General features: G+C 42.8%; 1 protein-coding gene and 1 non-coding gene across 2 annotated transcripts; one reads left to right on the top strand and one right to left on the bottom strand.

Annotated features, from left to right (window-relative positions):
• The first annotated feature begins 4614 nt into the window (after positions 1–4614).
• Positions 4615–5083, top strand: LOC148212350 (uncharacterized). The gene is made up of 2 exons (XM_088122192.1): positions 4615–4809; positions 4895–5083. The coding sequence occupies exons 1-2, from the start codon at positions 4615–4617 to the stop codon at positions 5081–5083; spliced, it is 384 nt and encodes a 127-aa protein (XP_087978318.1).
• Positions 5084–8887: 3804 nt separating this feature from the next.
• Positions 8888–8994, bottom strand: LOC148212349 (small nucleolar RNA R71). The gene has a single exon (XR_015789982.1). It is a non-coding gene; the product is annotated as a small nucleolar RNA R71 (small nucleolar RNA).
• Between the last annotated feature and the right edge of the window lie 7017 nt (positions 8995–16011).

Genomic DNA, 16011 nt, shown 5'->3' with positions numbered 1-16011 from the left:
TGTCTTTGTGTTGGAGAGGGGATGAACAGGGGGTGATAACATTACCACAATATTTCATGTCGAAATTTCGGGGACATTACACTTTATGTTACCTTTAATGGAAAGGGGTGAATAGGTAATATGGTGACGTTATTCTGTTATTCGTAGTGAAATTCGAGGGCGTTATAGTTGGTATTAGAGCCGAAACATTCCTGTAGACTGACCTAGTAACTAGGGTGTTTAGGAGTAGTGGTCCCGGTCTGCCTCCTTGTCATCACCAGGTACGCCTCATGATTGTTGTTTATGAACTTATATGTCCCCATCATGAATTGCTTTTGTGTTTAATTCTCTCCTCATCAGTATGGTTGTAGCCCTGCTTAATTAGGCCTAGGGTGTTCACTGAGTGTACTGGTTAAAGTGTACTTGACCTTGCACTTGTGTGGAAGTTTCGACTGCCACACTCTTTGAGACTATGCGTCGAGTAACGTGCTAACGTTTTGCTTGATGATGTTGTACTCTTTCATCCAGACAATGCCATCCCGTCGTAGTATGAGGTTGCGTGCAGACGTCGGCCCAGCCCTCGGAGGTGAGAATGTGGCGGACCCACCGCCCCCTGCGGTTGGTGGTCAGGTAGGGGTAGTTCCTCCAATTCCTCTAGTAGAGACTCAGGGGCAGGTGAATCCTCCAGTTCCCCCGGCAGTTCCCCATGTGAACCCTCAGGTGGCGTTGCTTGCGAAGGCGTTGCAGGCGCCAATCAATAACACAACTGGGGTTGGCGGTGTACAAGCTCAGCCACCCCGACATTTTCATGCTCTTCAGGGCGAGGCCAAATTCATCAAGGATTTGAAGCATTACGGACCCCCTACCTTTGACGGAGGACGGAGGAAGCGAGAATACAACAGCAGCAGAAGAGGGGTCAGAGAGTTGGAAGCCCTTTACGCGTATCTAGGTTGCGAGGACCAATTCAAGGTTAAGGGTGCGATTTTTATCTTGAGGGGCGAGACCCTGAATTGGTAGGACTCAATAGCAGTGGCAAAAGACCATGTTAATGTACCAGTTCCGTGGTCAAGGTTCAAGGACTTGTTGTACGACTACTATTACCCGGAGACTGTGAAAGATACGAAGGAGGCAGAATTCCTCCATCTCACCCAAGGAACCTTGACGGTAGCACAATATGAATGGAAGTTTATGGAACTCTCTCGTTTTGCTCTGGAATTAATTCCCACCGAGGTAGTGAAGATCAAAAGGTTTGTTAAAGGCTTACGCAAGGGGATCAGAGGACCAGTGGATCTTCAGCGACCCGCCACCTACACGGAAGCAGTTAGGGGCTCTTTAATTATGGATAAGGATGTCTTTAACAAGGCCCAACCTCTACTAGAAGTCGGTTCATCTTCAGGTGTGAAAAGGAAAGTCCCTCCGAATTATGCCGACCAGCCATTTAGAGCACCCCAGCGCTAGGCTCAGCAGCAGGGCATGCCGCCAGTGTGCCCCTCCTGTTAGAGAAGACATGCGGGGTAGTGTTGGACGGGCATTAAGGTCTGTTTCAGGTGCGGGGAGAGAAGGGCATTTTGCAAGGGAGTGTCCCATGTCGGCTGCGAATACACAGAGGCTAGGTCAAAAGGCCCCCTCAACAGTTTCGACACATGGAGGTAACCAGAAGGCTCGTATCTTCGCACTTACCCGCAAGGAAGCGGCGAATGCCGAAGCCGTTGTCACAGGTATGTCTTTCTCACTATGGGTTCTTGGGTAACGCATACGGGGTTTATGTCTTTGTATTATCTTTTAGGTACGGTCTTAGAACATAATGTGCGTGCTTATGTATTGTTTGATTCGGGGTCAAGTCACTTTTTTTTCCACTGCGTTTGTTCGTCAAGCAAACCTCGAACTAGAGCTGTTAGGTTTTTGTTGTTAGTTTCTACGCCATTATTGCTAGTCAAATGGTGAGAGTAGGCGAGTTATCCTTCGACAATCAGACCCTAGAGGCAAGATTGATCCAACTGGACATGCAGGATTTTGACGTCATATTGGGCATGGATTGGCTAGCTACCAACCAAGCCAACATTAATTGCTCGAAAAAGGAAGTCTCCTTCCAACTACCTTTTGGTCGGAGCTTTACGTTTAAAGTAGTTATGGGTGGAGTTCGAAGGGCAGTCTCAGTGTTGAAGGCAAGACGCCTATTACAGAGTGGTGCTTGGGGTTATTTGGCGAGTGTCGTCGACATTAGTAAGACTACCCAGTGTCGACTCCGTCCACGTGGTCAAGGAGTTCCCGGACGTGTTCCCTGAAGACCTCTCGGGGCTACCTCCTGTCCGTGAACTGGACTTTTGCATCAACTCATTACTCGGGACAGCCCCCATTTCGAAGGCACCGTACCGTATGCTCCAGCAGAACTTAAGGAGCTTAAGACACATCTAGAGAGCTTTTAGACAAGGGCTTCATTCGTCCGAGTGTGTCTCCTTGGGTTGCTCAAAGTGCTTTTTGTGAAAAGAAAGATTGATCTATGTGACTTTGTGTTGACTACCGAGAGTTGAACAAGGTGACGACAAAGAATAGGTACCCCCTTCCTCGCATCAATGACCTCTTTGACTAACTAAAAGGAGCAAAGGTTTTCTCGAAGATAGACCTATGATTGGGATACCTTCAGTTGAGAATTAAGGACGCCGGCGTATCGAGGACAGCCTTTAGGACCAAGTATGGGCATTTTGAGTTTACTGTAATGTCTTTTGGACTCACTAATGCCCTTGCGGCATTCATGGATCTCATGAATCGGGTTTTTAAAGAATTTTTTGACCTGTTTATGATTGCATTTATAGACGACATTTTGATTTACTCAAAGACAGCAGAACAGCACGAAGGGCATCTGAAACAGGTCCTTATCGCCTTAAGGGGGAACAGTCTGTATGCGAAGTTCTCGAAATGCGAGTTTTGGTTGGATAAGGTGGCTTTCCTTTGCCACATAGTCACTAGGGAGGGTATTGCCGTGGACTTAGCCAAAGTAGAGGCGGTCAGTGGTTGGCCAAGGCCTCGCACAGTGACCGAAATCCGCAGTTTTCTCGGACCAGCTGGCTATTGTAGAAGGTTCGTCCAAGATTTTTCCCGTTTGGCGGCGCCTTTGACATAATTGACTCGTAAGAATCTCACTTTCGCTTGGAGTGACGGATGCGAGAAAAGTTTCCAAGAACTAAAGGAGCGATTGGTCACGGCCCCAGTGCTAATGGTACCTTATGGGACGGGAGGTTTAGTGGCGTACAGTGACGCTTCACGAAGAGGTTTGGGTTGCGTTATGATGCAGCATGGGAAAGTCATTGCCTATGCCTAGCGACAGTTAAAGGGTACATGAGCTTAACTACCCCACCCATGATTTGGAGCTTACTGTAGTGGTGTTTGCCGTGAAGATATGGATACACTACCTGTATGGAGAAAGAATCCAAATCTTCACTGACCACCAACGTTTGAAATATTTCTTCACTCAGAAAGAACTTAACATAAGGCAGAGGAGATGGTTAGAACTGGTTGTGAGATCAATTACCATTCGGGTAAGGCGAACGTGATGGCTGATGCACTCAGTAGAAAAGCAACGAGTGTAGCACCCCCGACAGTGCCTCCTAGACCAGTATTAGATGCGTTGGACCGTTCTGAGGTGGAGTTAGTGGTGGAAAATGTTTCGGTAGTGTTAGCTCGACTCTTGGTTGAACCCACCTTAAGATAGCAGATCATCGCTGCACAAAGGGGAGATCCCAGCCTAATCAAAAAGGTTTCGGTATGGTGGGTCAAGGAGATTACTCTCTTTCAGAAGATACGACCTTGCTCTATCAGGGAAGACTGTGCGTACCAAGATACTTCCCTTTAAGGAAGGATCTACTAACCGAGGCTCATAATACCCCGTTCTTGGTGCATCCTTGGAGTACCAAGATGTATAGGGATCTCAAGAAACACTATTGGTGGCACAACATGAAGCGAGAAATTGCCTAGTTTGTTAGTAAATGTTTGACGTGTCAACAGGTGAAGGCCTCAAGACGAAGACCCGCCGGGTTGTTGCAACCTCTAAGAATACCTGTTTGGAAATGGGATGATGTGGCCATGGACTTCATTACAGGGTTGCCGAGGACGGTTAAAGGATTCACAATGATTTGGGTGATTGTGGATCGCTTAACAAAGTTTGCTCATTTCATACCAGGCAAGGCCACTTATTCAGTAGAAAGGTGGGCGGAGCTTTATTTGCAGGACATAGTTAGACTTCATGGCATACTAGTGTCCATAGTGTCAGATCAGGACCCCCGTTTCACGTCAACTTTTTGACGAAGTTTGCATCAAGCAGTTGGGACTCAGCTCGATTTTAGTACGGCGTTCCATCCCCTGACCGATGGTCAGACTGAGCGTCTGAATCAGATTTTGGAAGACATGTTAAGAGCTTGCATATTGGACTTCGGTGGTTCTTGGGACAAACACCTGGTCTTGATAGAGTTTGCTTACAACAACAGTTAGCAGACAACAATTGCCATGGCTCCATATGAAGCTTTGTATGGGAAAAAGTGCAGGTCGTCGGTACATTGCGATTAGGTCGGTGAGAGAGTCCTGTTGGGACCAGAGTTGGTGCAGGAAACTAATGGCGCCATCTAGAGGATTAGGGCAAGAATGCAGACGGCTCAGAGCAGACAGAAGAGTTACGTTGATGTTAAGCGAAGGGCATTGGAGTTTGGCGTCGGCGACCACGTTTTTCTTCGTGTGGCACCGATGAAGGGAGTCCTACATTTGGTAAGAAGGGAAAACTTAGTCCGAGGTATATTGGTCCTTTTGAGATCTTGGAGCGCATTGGCCAGTCTCTTACAGGTTTGCCTTGCCACCGTTGTTGGATGCAGTGCATAACGTGTTCCATGTGTCCATGCTAAGGAAGTATGTCCATGACCCTTGTCAGGTCTTGGATTCCGAACCACTGCAGTTAGATGAAACCTTGTGCGATAGAGAGGTACCCATTGAAATCTTAACAAAAGAGACCAAGGTGCTGAGGAATCGGGCGATTGACTTGGTGAAGTCCAAGGGAGGAATCACCAAGTTGAGGAAGCTACTTGAGAAAGGGAAGACGAGATCAGAGCCACTATCCTGAGTTGTTCGATCAACAAACTTTCAGGATGAAAGTTTTTGAAGGGGGGAAGTCTGTAACGCCCCACGTTACTCAGGTTAGATTACCCTCGAGTCTTGGGGTTCTTTTCTTAGAAATTATTTTAATCTAATTTAATTGTTCTATTTCATTTTATTTCGAGCTGCTACGATATTTGTTGTGAGTTATTGGCTTGTATGTACGTATTTAATTATGTTTAACAAAGAGTTTGTTTTCTTTCGCAAGTATCCTGGGTCGTTGGGCCGATTGCTTACTTCTATTATTAGAGATAATTAAGTTTAGGGATGTTAGAACTAGGATTCTAATCTTTTGGTTCATGGGCCTTGTTTTGTTTTAACAAAAATAATTGGGTAAGTGGGCCTTCTTTTTTTAAAACAAAAGAGAAATTAAGGGAAACTCTAGCCCCTAGTTCCTTTCTTTTTCGTAAACCACCAGCCCCCCCCCCCCCCCGATTTGTTTTCTTCCTCTATCTCCTTTCTTCCCATCTAAATCAGCCGCCCATTTATCCCCGACGCATACTCGATGACCGGCGACCTGGACGTAGCGGCGGCACCATCTCGGCGAACGGCTGCAGGCGGCATGACTTCGGGCAGCAGCAGGCGGCAACGGCACTGCTTGGGTGCAGGTTTCCGGGGCGTTTTTCGGTGGCGCAACCCCCCTTGCGATCGGGCTCGATCTCTCCTGGTGGTCGGCAACCACGGGCGTGGGTTCTTGCTGCACACAGCGTTGTGGGAATCGATTGGTGAGTTTTTTGATGCAATAGCTCTGCCAGTAGTAGCTTTTTGGCGTTCGGCGTATACCCATAACCATTAGTGACTGGGGTTATGCTAAACGCACGCACTAAGCGTGGTAACAATTCTATAGATGCAAGCGCACACCTGTCCGAGTAATATAAAATGGATGGAGTATCCAAGTATCGATCCTCAAGGACTTTTAAATAATTTCCAAACTCTAAAGTTTTAATGAATAGCGAACGTTGAAATGAATGATTCTTGTGGAAGTGGTCACAAATAATGGTTTTGGATTTGAGATTTGGTCTTATAATGGTAAAACCTAGCCCGAATTACTTCAAGTTAGCCAACAAAGAGTCAAGGATACGCTAAGGACGATATGCATTTTACTTTAGGAACCAACGACTACGCTTTCCACTTGACTTATGTCTAAGCAAGTTCAAAGTCCCAAGACATTCCCTAATATGTCTATAATGAGAGATATCTTAGTTTTAGGATGGAAATAGTCGCAACCTTGGGTTAAGGTCCTATGTCTAGGCTACTAACCGGAACCCTTATGTCTAAGGCGCTCCTCTCCTCGGTTTTAACCACTCAACAATGCAAATAAGCAACCTTTTCAGTATTGACTTGTTAAGACTTACAGTGGCCTTCTTTAAAAATTAACTTTTTGGGAAAACAGGTTGAGCAATGTGATTACGCTTGTTTACATGCGTAAAAAGAAGGTTTTAGATATGTTTTTACAATGTTTCAGCTTTGTTTCGGATTTTTCTCGGTCGTTTGAGTTCCAATTCATGCAAAATTCATATATTATGTTTTGTGGTTGGCTTATATTGTATTTATGACATTTTAGGACCATTTGGGAGTGCAAATTAATCAAAAGAAGCAAAAAGAAGACGAAAAAAAGCTTCATGGGAGGCGCCAGGCGCCTGCGTGCTGCAGAAAAACAGTTTTTCTTCCAACTTTGCCCTTAATGAAACGCGTCTTCCAATGCGTTTTGGTGGTTCCAACCGATGCATACGTGTAGAAGAAGTGTTCCACTATCAGTTTGAGCACGATTTGGTCAGTCAAAAGAGTTGGAAATAGGTGATTCACCATCGTTTTAGGACCTACCTAACCAAGTCTGCACTGCTATAAATTCCAGCAACTTCTCCACCAAAAGGATCAAGCCTTGCTTCCTTCTCTTGATCATTTTTAGTGTTTCTTTGATGCTTTCTAAGTACTTTTGAGTTGCTTTCATTAGTTGCTTTTGATTTTTAAATCCCGAGTACTTTACATTCCTTTATTGAGCTTTGTTTTGTTTCCATTTGTACTTAGTTATTTTCTACTTATTCAAATATATAAAAATCTAGCACTTTGCTTATCTTCCCTTTGCCTTTACTTTATTTTTAGTTAAGAGAGTTGTGTTTTTGGAGGAAAGAGCACGTGACACTCCCCCTTGGTTGAAAGAGAAGGGCGAAGCTCTCAATCCCGATAAAAACTCTCCTTTTGTTAACTTTTGTTTTTCACACATGTATTCCACATTCAACCATTTTACTTGCTGTATTTTCTTCAACATGTTTTTCTAAATTCCCGTCTCTAGCCCGGTTATGGATAGTTAGCCTTTTATGTCTAAAAAGGGTTGCTAAGAAGTAGTGTTTTGCTTTCCATTCATTGCTCAACATGTTTTCCAAAAAGTTAGGATTTGTAGAAGGCCACTGTAAGTCTTAACAAGTCAATACTGAAAAGGTTGCTTATTTGCATTGTTGAGTGGTTAAACCGAGGAGAGGAGCGCCTTAGACATAAGGGTTCCGCTTAAGTAGCCTAGACATAGGACCTTAACCCGAGGTTGCGACTATTTCCATCCTAAAACTAAGATATCTCTCATAATAGACATATTAGGGAATGTCTTAGGACTTTGAACTTGCTTAAACATAAGTCAAGTGAGAAGCGTAGTCGTTGGTTTCTAAAGTAAAATGCATATTGTCCTTAGCATGTCCTTGATTCTTTGTTGGCTAACTTGAAGTAATTCGGGCTAGATTTTATCATTATAAGTCCAAATCCCAAATCCAAACCATTATTTGTGACCACTTCCATTTTACAAGAATCACTCATTTCAACATTCACTATTCTTTAAAACTTTAGAGTTTGGAAATGTTTAGAAGTCCTTGAGGATCGATACTTGGATACTCCATCCATTTTATATTACTCTGACAGGTGTGTGCTTGCATCTATATAATTGTTACCACGCTTAGTGCGTGCGTTCAGCATAAACGCCCAGTCAAGTTTTTGGCGCCGTTGCCGGGGACTTTCGTTTTAAAATTATTTTCAAATTCTTTTAGTTTTTTTTTTTGTGAATTGTTGTTGGGTGTAATTTCCATCCACCGTTTTTGTTCTATATTTTTGGTCGTTTATCTCACAAGGGTAAGTTAAAGTGCATGAGCACAAGATCTTTTCTTCTACCCCTTGACCCTGAGATTGAGCGGACCCTTCGAAAAACTCGAAAGGAGCAAAGACTTCGAAAACAACTAGAAAAGCAAAAAGAGAGAGAGAAGGTGAAATCAGTCCTGAAAGTGAGGTAGAGAGTACGAGCACATCAATGGCAGATATTCCACCTCGTGATCCGGTTGATCCACCTGCTGTTAACGGTAATATGAGGGATCATGCAAGAAATGATGAATTCAACCATATCCAGATGGCGGACAACAGAGACGTGGCAATGCGAGAATATGTCGCCACGGCTTTTCAGAACTTTGATTCAGGGATAGTCAACCCTATTCCAGCCCACTCAAACTTTTAGCTTAAACCAATGATGTTCCAAATGTTGCAGACAATTGGACATTTTGGAGGGCAGGAACATGAGGATCCACATGATCATCTGAAATCATTCATTCAAATTTCAAATGCATTTCGATTACCTGGTATAACAGACGATGCTCTGAGACTAACACTTTTTCCATTTTCTTTGAAGGACCAGCTAGCTAGAGCATGGCTCAATGCATTCCCACCGGGATCCATCACCACATGGGGGTCGTTAGTGGAGAAGTTCTTAACAAAATTCTTCCCACCTACTCGCCACGCTGATATCAGAGAGGAGATCATCTCCTTTAGACAGTATGATCGTGAACCTGTTCACGAGGCGTGGGAAAGATTTAAAGAACTAATCAGGAAATGTCCGAACCATGGCTTGCCGGCATGCATCCAGATAGAACATTTCTTTAGAGGTTTAGATCATCCTACTAAGATGATGCTAAACAATGCTGCCAATGGAGCCTTTACAAAGAAGACATTCAACGAGATAGTTGACATCCTAAATGACTTAGCTTCACACAACGAACTATGGTGTTCGCAAAGATCTAGGGCAGCACCAAAGAAGCAAGATCCAGCTGAAGTTTTGGCTCTGGAGATTGCGACCCTCGATGCAAAAAGAGATGGTTACAATGAACCAGAGGCTAAAAAGAGATGGCATTGGGAATACAAAATCCATTAGCCACGCCGATACAACCTGTGCAGTCGGATTTTTGCACTCCTGCCCCTGTTTGCCAAGTCAACGATCTCATTTGTTCATTTTGCAGTGAATGAAACCATATTTATGATAATTGTCCACATAACCCTGCTTCCGTTTTTATGTAGGACATGGGAACAATAGGAACTTTAACCCATATTCGTACACCTACAACACAGGTTGAAGGCATCACCCTAATTTCTCATGGGGAGGTCAAGGAGGTTCGAGCGGTTTTAATCAAGGGCAGAGCGAGTAGAACAAGCAGCCCTATGTTCCACCTACACAGCAATACATCCCGCCACCGCAACAGCAGTACAATCAGAGAACACAGACTCCACCAGTTCAAAATAACAACTCAAATCTTGAGAATATGATGAAGGAGTACATGGCCCGAACCGACGCAGTGATACAATCCCAAGCGGCATCAATGAGGAATTTGGAGACCCAATTGGGACAACTCGCCAATGAATTGAAGAATAGACCACAAGGTTCTTTCCAGGCCATACTGAATTACCAAGACGAGAAGGAAAAGAACAGTGCAAAGCTGTCACCCTTAGGAGTGGACTGGCATATGATGGACCAGCAATGCCAACAACAGATGTACAGATTCCATCCACTGAACCAACTGTAAAGATACCAGAAAATCCCACAACACCAGAAAAAGAAAATGTTAGAAAATGTAATGAGGACACCCCGAGTGTTCCTCCACAGGTACAACCTTCTTTTACCCCTACTCCCCCGTTTCCACAAAGATTAGTTAAGAAAAATAATGATTCCGGTTTAGAAAATTTTTAGATATTTTAAAACAATTGCATATAAATATACCATTAGTAGATGCTCTAGAACAGATGCCAAATTATGCTAAGTTTTTGAAAGATATAATTTCTAGGAAGAAAAAAAAATAGGAGAGCATGAACTGGTAGCCATGACAAAATGTAGTAGTGTGAAGTGTAGGCAGCCCGCCCCCATGAAATGTAACGATCCTGGCAGTTTTACCATTCCATGTTCCATAGGAGGAAAAAAACTTAGGCAGGCATTATGTGATCTAGGCGCTAGCATTAATCTTATGCCATTATCAGTTTTCAAATCTTTAGGCATAGGAGAAGCTAGACCTACTACGGTTACCCTCCAACTAGCAGATAGATCTAATAAGACCTGAGGGAAAGATAGAAGATGTTTTAGTCCAGGTGGACAAATTCATTTTCCCTGCGGACTTTATCATTCTAGATTGCGAGGCAGACTTAGACGTTCCCATTATTTTGGGAAGACCATTTCTAGCCACTGCGGATACAGTTTTTAATGTGAGGAAGGGAGAAATTACAATGAGGGTAAATAATGAAGAAGTTAAATTTAACGTTCTAGATGCCATGAAATTACCAGAAGACTTTGAAGAGTGCTCTGCTATAAATAGCTTGAATCCTGTTATGTTTGATGAGTTTTATGACTTGTTAGTTACAGAGATTGAAGAAGAGCTTGATAAGATAGCAGAAAGACCAGAAGATGTGGCTAATCCTATTGAAAAAATACACAAAAGAAGAATGCAAGTCGTTACTTCCGTCCATAGTGGAACCACCCACGTTGGAGCAGAAGCCATTGCCGTCGCATTTGAAATATGCGTATCTAGGGGATAACGACACTTTACCAGTTATTATAGCTTCCAATTTATCACCTACTAATGAATATTCTTTATTGCAGATTTTGGAGAAGCACAAAAAGGCCATTGGATGGACGATAGCAGATATCCGAGGGATAAGCCCGGCCTTTGCATGCACAAAATCTTATTGGAAGAAGATGCTAAGAACTTTATCGAGAGTCAAAGGCAATTTTCTTATGAGAATGCTAAGCTATTTAAGGAAAAAACTAAACAGTGGCATGATAGGCGTCTTCGACCGAACAATCTTCAAGAAGGTGATCTGGTTTCTGTTATTCAATTCTAGGTTGAAACTTTTTCCTGGGAAACTTAAGTCTAGATGGTCTGGTCCCTTTAAAATTTTTAAAGTTACCCATATGGGGCAGTGGATCTAGTTGACTCTAAGGGAAGTATTTTTAAAGTAAATAGGAGAGACTTAGAGATTAAGCCGTATTTTGGAGAAACCAGTGGATAGAGGAAAAACCTCTATTCAACTTTAAGGTCAAAATTTTTGCGAAAAATGTTTTTTTTCCTTCTTATCCGTTTTTGAAAGAACAAAAGTAAAGGAAGGAAGTCTTTGTATCTTGTATTTTCTCTTTGTTTCATTATAAAGTTTTTCTTATTAAGAGAATGTTTTTGAAAATGTTGAAAAAAAAAGAAAAAAGAAACGTTGAAAAAAAAAGAAGAATTACGCAGGCGCCTGGCGCCTGCCCTGTTTTCCAGCAGTTCGAATTTCGTTTTCCTTCACGGTTTGGGTTTTAATTTTCGATAACATGGGCTTTATTTTGGGTCAAACATTAATCCTCTATGATTTAGCTTTAAAAACTTCTCTTCAAACTCAAATTTTGTTTCCCTAATACTATTTGTATTCAAATTTGTTTTCTTTTCCTTTTAGGTTTAGGAAACTTAGTTGAACTTAAATGTCAATCCCTTTCCATTTAGGATTTAGTTTGGGGAAAGCTTTAAATAGACCCATTGCCTAAGCTTTACAACTCCACCAAAACCCACACAACTCTCTTCTTCCCCTTGTTTTTTCGGCAAAAACCCACTCCCTTCATCACCCTTGTTTTCGATTTTCAGCCACCAAAGAGAAGAAGAAAAAATTCCAGCATTTGCTTACATCTATGGCTTCCTCTTCTCAACATACTTCACTTCCTACCTCTTCTACTCAAGCTCCAAATGCCACAAGCATTCCTTTTCCACCATTGGAGAACTTCCAACACCACATGGGTTCAGATTCTAGGCTAGCTGCTGTTAGGGGAGGAAACCCACTTCAAACATTTGAATGTCCTCCATCCCAAGCTCCTACACAACATCCTATAACGAGCCCACATGGTTATGTTAATTTTCAGCAACTACCCACCTTAATATACCTCAAAACAGTGAGTTTAGGGCTGAAAATCCTCAACAACTTCCTCCAATGATCAATCCGGGTATGTACCAACCGTTTATGTTTAACCCGGTTCCTTCCTATCATTTTCCCTTGTCTCAAATGCAAATTCCAGCTAGTGTATGGAATGCCAAACCCATCTACTCTATTTCCTAGCCTTCCACCTTATTATGGAATGGGTCATTGGGTACTCCACATAATTATGGTATGATTTCACCTAGAGTTTCCCCACCACCTCAACTTCCATTCCTAGAAAGAGGACCTCAAGCACCCCAATTGAACCCTAACATATCGAGTACCTTCAACATGGGAAAACTAAACCCTTAGAGCCTCCTAGGATGCCAACCCCAACCAATATGCCAATGGATGCAGGAGATGAGCATGGAGGAGAGCAAGACAAGAGCCATAGCCATAGGCTAGAGCCCGGGTGTTGATAGGGCAAAAGAGGAAGGGCAAGGAGGTAATGATAGACCCAGAAATTGAGGGAGGAAGATGGGAGTAGTAGGCGTCTGACGCCTAAGGATTCGACTATGGAGAACAAGGACGAGGAGCAGTAGTTTATTCATCTCCATTGATTATTACACGGAAGATGGTAATGATGATTTTCTACTGATTTCACGAGGCAATTGTTCAAATATGCCGGAAACAGAGGATACCGAGAACGACGTGGTGAGAACAGATACTCAGGAACCTTCCCCATTGGATACACCTACAGAAGGAGCGTTTTGTAGTCACCAAGAGTTGCCTACTAGGGCAACTGGATCTACTCCGTTGGCAACGGAGTATGAGTAGTCCACCGATGGCCACTCTACCAGGGGTAAGGGATGCTCACACTATTCCTTCTAATACAGTTAACCCGCTGGGGTGTGATACAGGTAGATCCAAGGTTGGGGAGAATAGTACTCAAGAACCTACCAGCGAAGAAGATCTTGAGGACACGCAGACGATAAGAGAAATGTTCCAATACAAGAGGAGGGAGAGAGAAGAGTTCAAAACGTTGTGCAGTTCAGGCTAAGAAGCCAACAGTGCCCGTGAATGAACCTAAAACGAGAGCTACGAAAGCTCTAAGAGCAGTGAAGCTAAGAAGAAGGTAGTGGCACCTGGGCCAGTTGATACAATTGAACTGGACTTGTCTGAGGGAGAGGAGGTCGAGACGAAATGGAACGCGGCAAATTTAGCCACTCGAACTTCATTAATGAAATCCCGTAGATTATGACAGAATTGGGATTCGATCTCACTCTAGGAGATGTGCCTGATGATTGGAGGAGAGACGCTAGAGACAAAGAGTGGAGACCACTCATTCAGCCCATACAATGTGAGGCTTTGGAGTTAGTCAGAGAGTTCTATGCTGCTGTCCATCCCCAGTCACATATAGCCATAGTGCGCGGGAAGGAAATACGGTTTGATGCCACTCAGATCAACTACACCTTCAACATTGAGAATATTAGAGATGCTGTGGGCAATAAGATGTTAGTGACTCCCGACTCTGGAACAGCTTGATGAGGCTCTAGAATGTGTTGGGAAGCCCTCTGCCACTTGGGATTTGACTACTCATGGCAAGGCACGACTAAAACCCGAGGATGTTCCCTAGCTGCTGCAGGATGGTTATACATAGTCAAAAACAGAATTCTGCCAACGGAGCATGATGAGCATTGTCACTCAGGATAGGGCACGTGAGTGTGCCACCGGACACGTGGTAAGCTTTATCACCCACGTTTGGTCACTTCTTTATGCTTGCGACAACGTGTACAGCTCCCTGAGGATCAAATTAAGAGAGATGCCCCAATTGTGGAAGAGAAGAATATTCGGCGTATTATCGCCCATGCGTTACAAAGAAGGGAAGGTACTGGGATGTCTCCTACATCGGAGATCCGTCGTCTTCGAGAGGAGAACCAACAGCTGCGAGATCAGGTTCGAGAAGTCGTGCAACATATCTACAACTTAAGGGCTTCATTGGATTTTGCGGTTTTACCTTCATGGCCTCCAGCGCTCTAGCTGCTATCCTTAGTCATCCATCTCCCAGTACTGACACTGATCCTAGTCCACAAGCTCCGACTTCATGAAGGGGAGATTCCTCCTTTGCTATTTTTTGTGTTTTATTCTTTTGGTTAATGACGTAGTTTGCATATTATAGCATTACTACGCACTGTTTTTTTTTGTATTGATTATGTTCGAGCTTAGTTGAAGCATGAATAATTTAGTATCGTTTATCTTCTGATCACTTAAAGTATGCCTTCACTTAACCTTAGTTTAGCTTTTCACATGCCTATTTTGAAGCATCTGTGCTGTGCATGTGATTTCATGTCGATGATGATTATAAGAGATTGTTGAGTTTTCTGTTCTATGCCTGACTAAACTTTGAGCTATTTCCTTTGTTTATGTGATAAACTCATTTTCTTTTGTGTCTTTTTGATCTTTACAGACTTTAAGCTTTTTCTTTGCCCCTATATAGGAAGTCCTTGCCCTTTTTACTGTTAAGCCTTTTTTTCATCCGATGCAAAAGTTTTTTCCCAGTGAGGACACTGTCTCTCTTAAGTTTGGGGGGGACAGTCGTTGTGTCAGTCGTTGTTTCAGAAAGATAAGGTGTTATTTGTATTTGAAAAAATCATGTCATTTTCTTTTGAAAAAGAGTCAGTTGGAAAGAAAAAGAAGATGTTGAAAAGCACTTAGCTAAAAAAAAAAAAAAAAGGTTGCAAAAGAGTAAAAAGAGTCTTGTGAGAGAAAATAGAAATAAGACGGGAAAAGACTTGTGTTAGAAAGAAAAGAGTGGTAAAAACATTGAGAGTTAAAGAAAATGTATTTATGATTCCCGAGTCCTACTGTAGACACCCATTTAGTTTTAGGTTGGGAGTTGACTCTGAAAATAGCAGTAAAGATGGTGATAAGTGACTTCGTGTTTCTCATTGTCGTCGTTTTATGACCTAGCTTTAGTTCAGAGTCTTTCTACGAGTAGCTGTGGTTGGAAACGATGTTAGTGTGTGAAAACCTCAGGGGCTAGTAGCCGGTCTTTCAGATGTAAAAGTCTTAGTGTAAGAAGGAGGAGTGTGCAGATTCCTTAGGGGTATTTGAAAACGTTTTCTGTTTTGAAAGAGAAAAAAGATTTTGAAAGAAAAAGTTTTTTCATTTCAAACTGGTTTATAGTGACTAAGTTTACAAAGGCAATAGAATGGTAGGCTTTGACATCTTTTCCCTGAGACAATTTATGATTGAACATCTCGGTTGCTTTGGCTTTTCCTTGTCCATGTGTTAGAAAGCTGATTAAGTTGCTAAGTTTTGCTTGAGGACAAGCAAAAAGTTAAGGTTGGGGGTGTGATTACGCTTGTTTACATGCGTAAAAAAGAAGGTTTTAGATGCTGTTTTACAATGTTTCAGCTTTGTTTCGGATTTTTCTCGCGTCGTTTGAGTTCCAATTCTGCAAAATTCAATATTATGGTTTGTGGTTGGCTATATTGTATTTATGACATTTTAGGACCATTTGGGAGTGCAAATAATCAAGAAGAAAAAAAAGACGAAAAAAGCTTCATGGGAGGGAGGCGCCAGGCGCCTGCGTGACTGCAGAAAAACAGTTTTTCTTCCAACTTTGCCCTTAATGAAACGCGTCTTCCAATGCGTTTTGGTGTTCCAACCGATGCATACGTGTAGAAGAAGTGTTCCACTATCAGTTTGAGCACGATTTGGTCA

This window comes from Momordica charantia (assembly GCF_013281855.1).
Source record: "Momordica charantia cultivar OHB3-1 chromosome 3 unlocalized genomic scaffold, Mcharantia_2.0 BLBB01000003.1, whole genome shotgun sequence".
In the NCBI taxonomy this organism is placed as follows: Eukaryota; Viridiplantae; Streptophyta; class Magnoliopsida; order Cucurbitales; family Cucurbitaceae; genus Momordica; species Momordica charantia.
This window is presented reverse-complemented; position numbering and strand designations above follow the sequence as displayed.

Excerpts from the sequence above, each read along its gene's own strand:
- LOC148212350 (XM_088122192.1), top strand. The coding sequence starts at position 4,615 with ATGCAGACGGCTCAGAGCAGACAGAAGAGTTACGTTGATGTTAAGCGA. Across the intron at positions 4,810-4,894 it reads CATTGGCCAGTCTCTTACAG|GTCTTGGATTCCGAACCACT; the intron begins GTTTGCCTTGCC and ends GACCCTTGTCAG.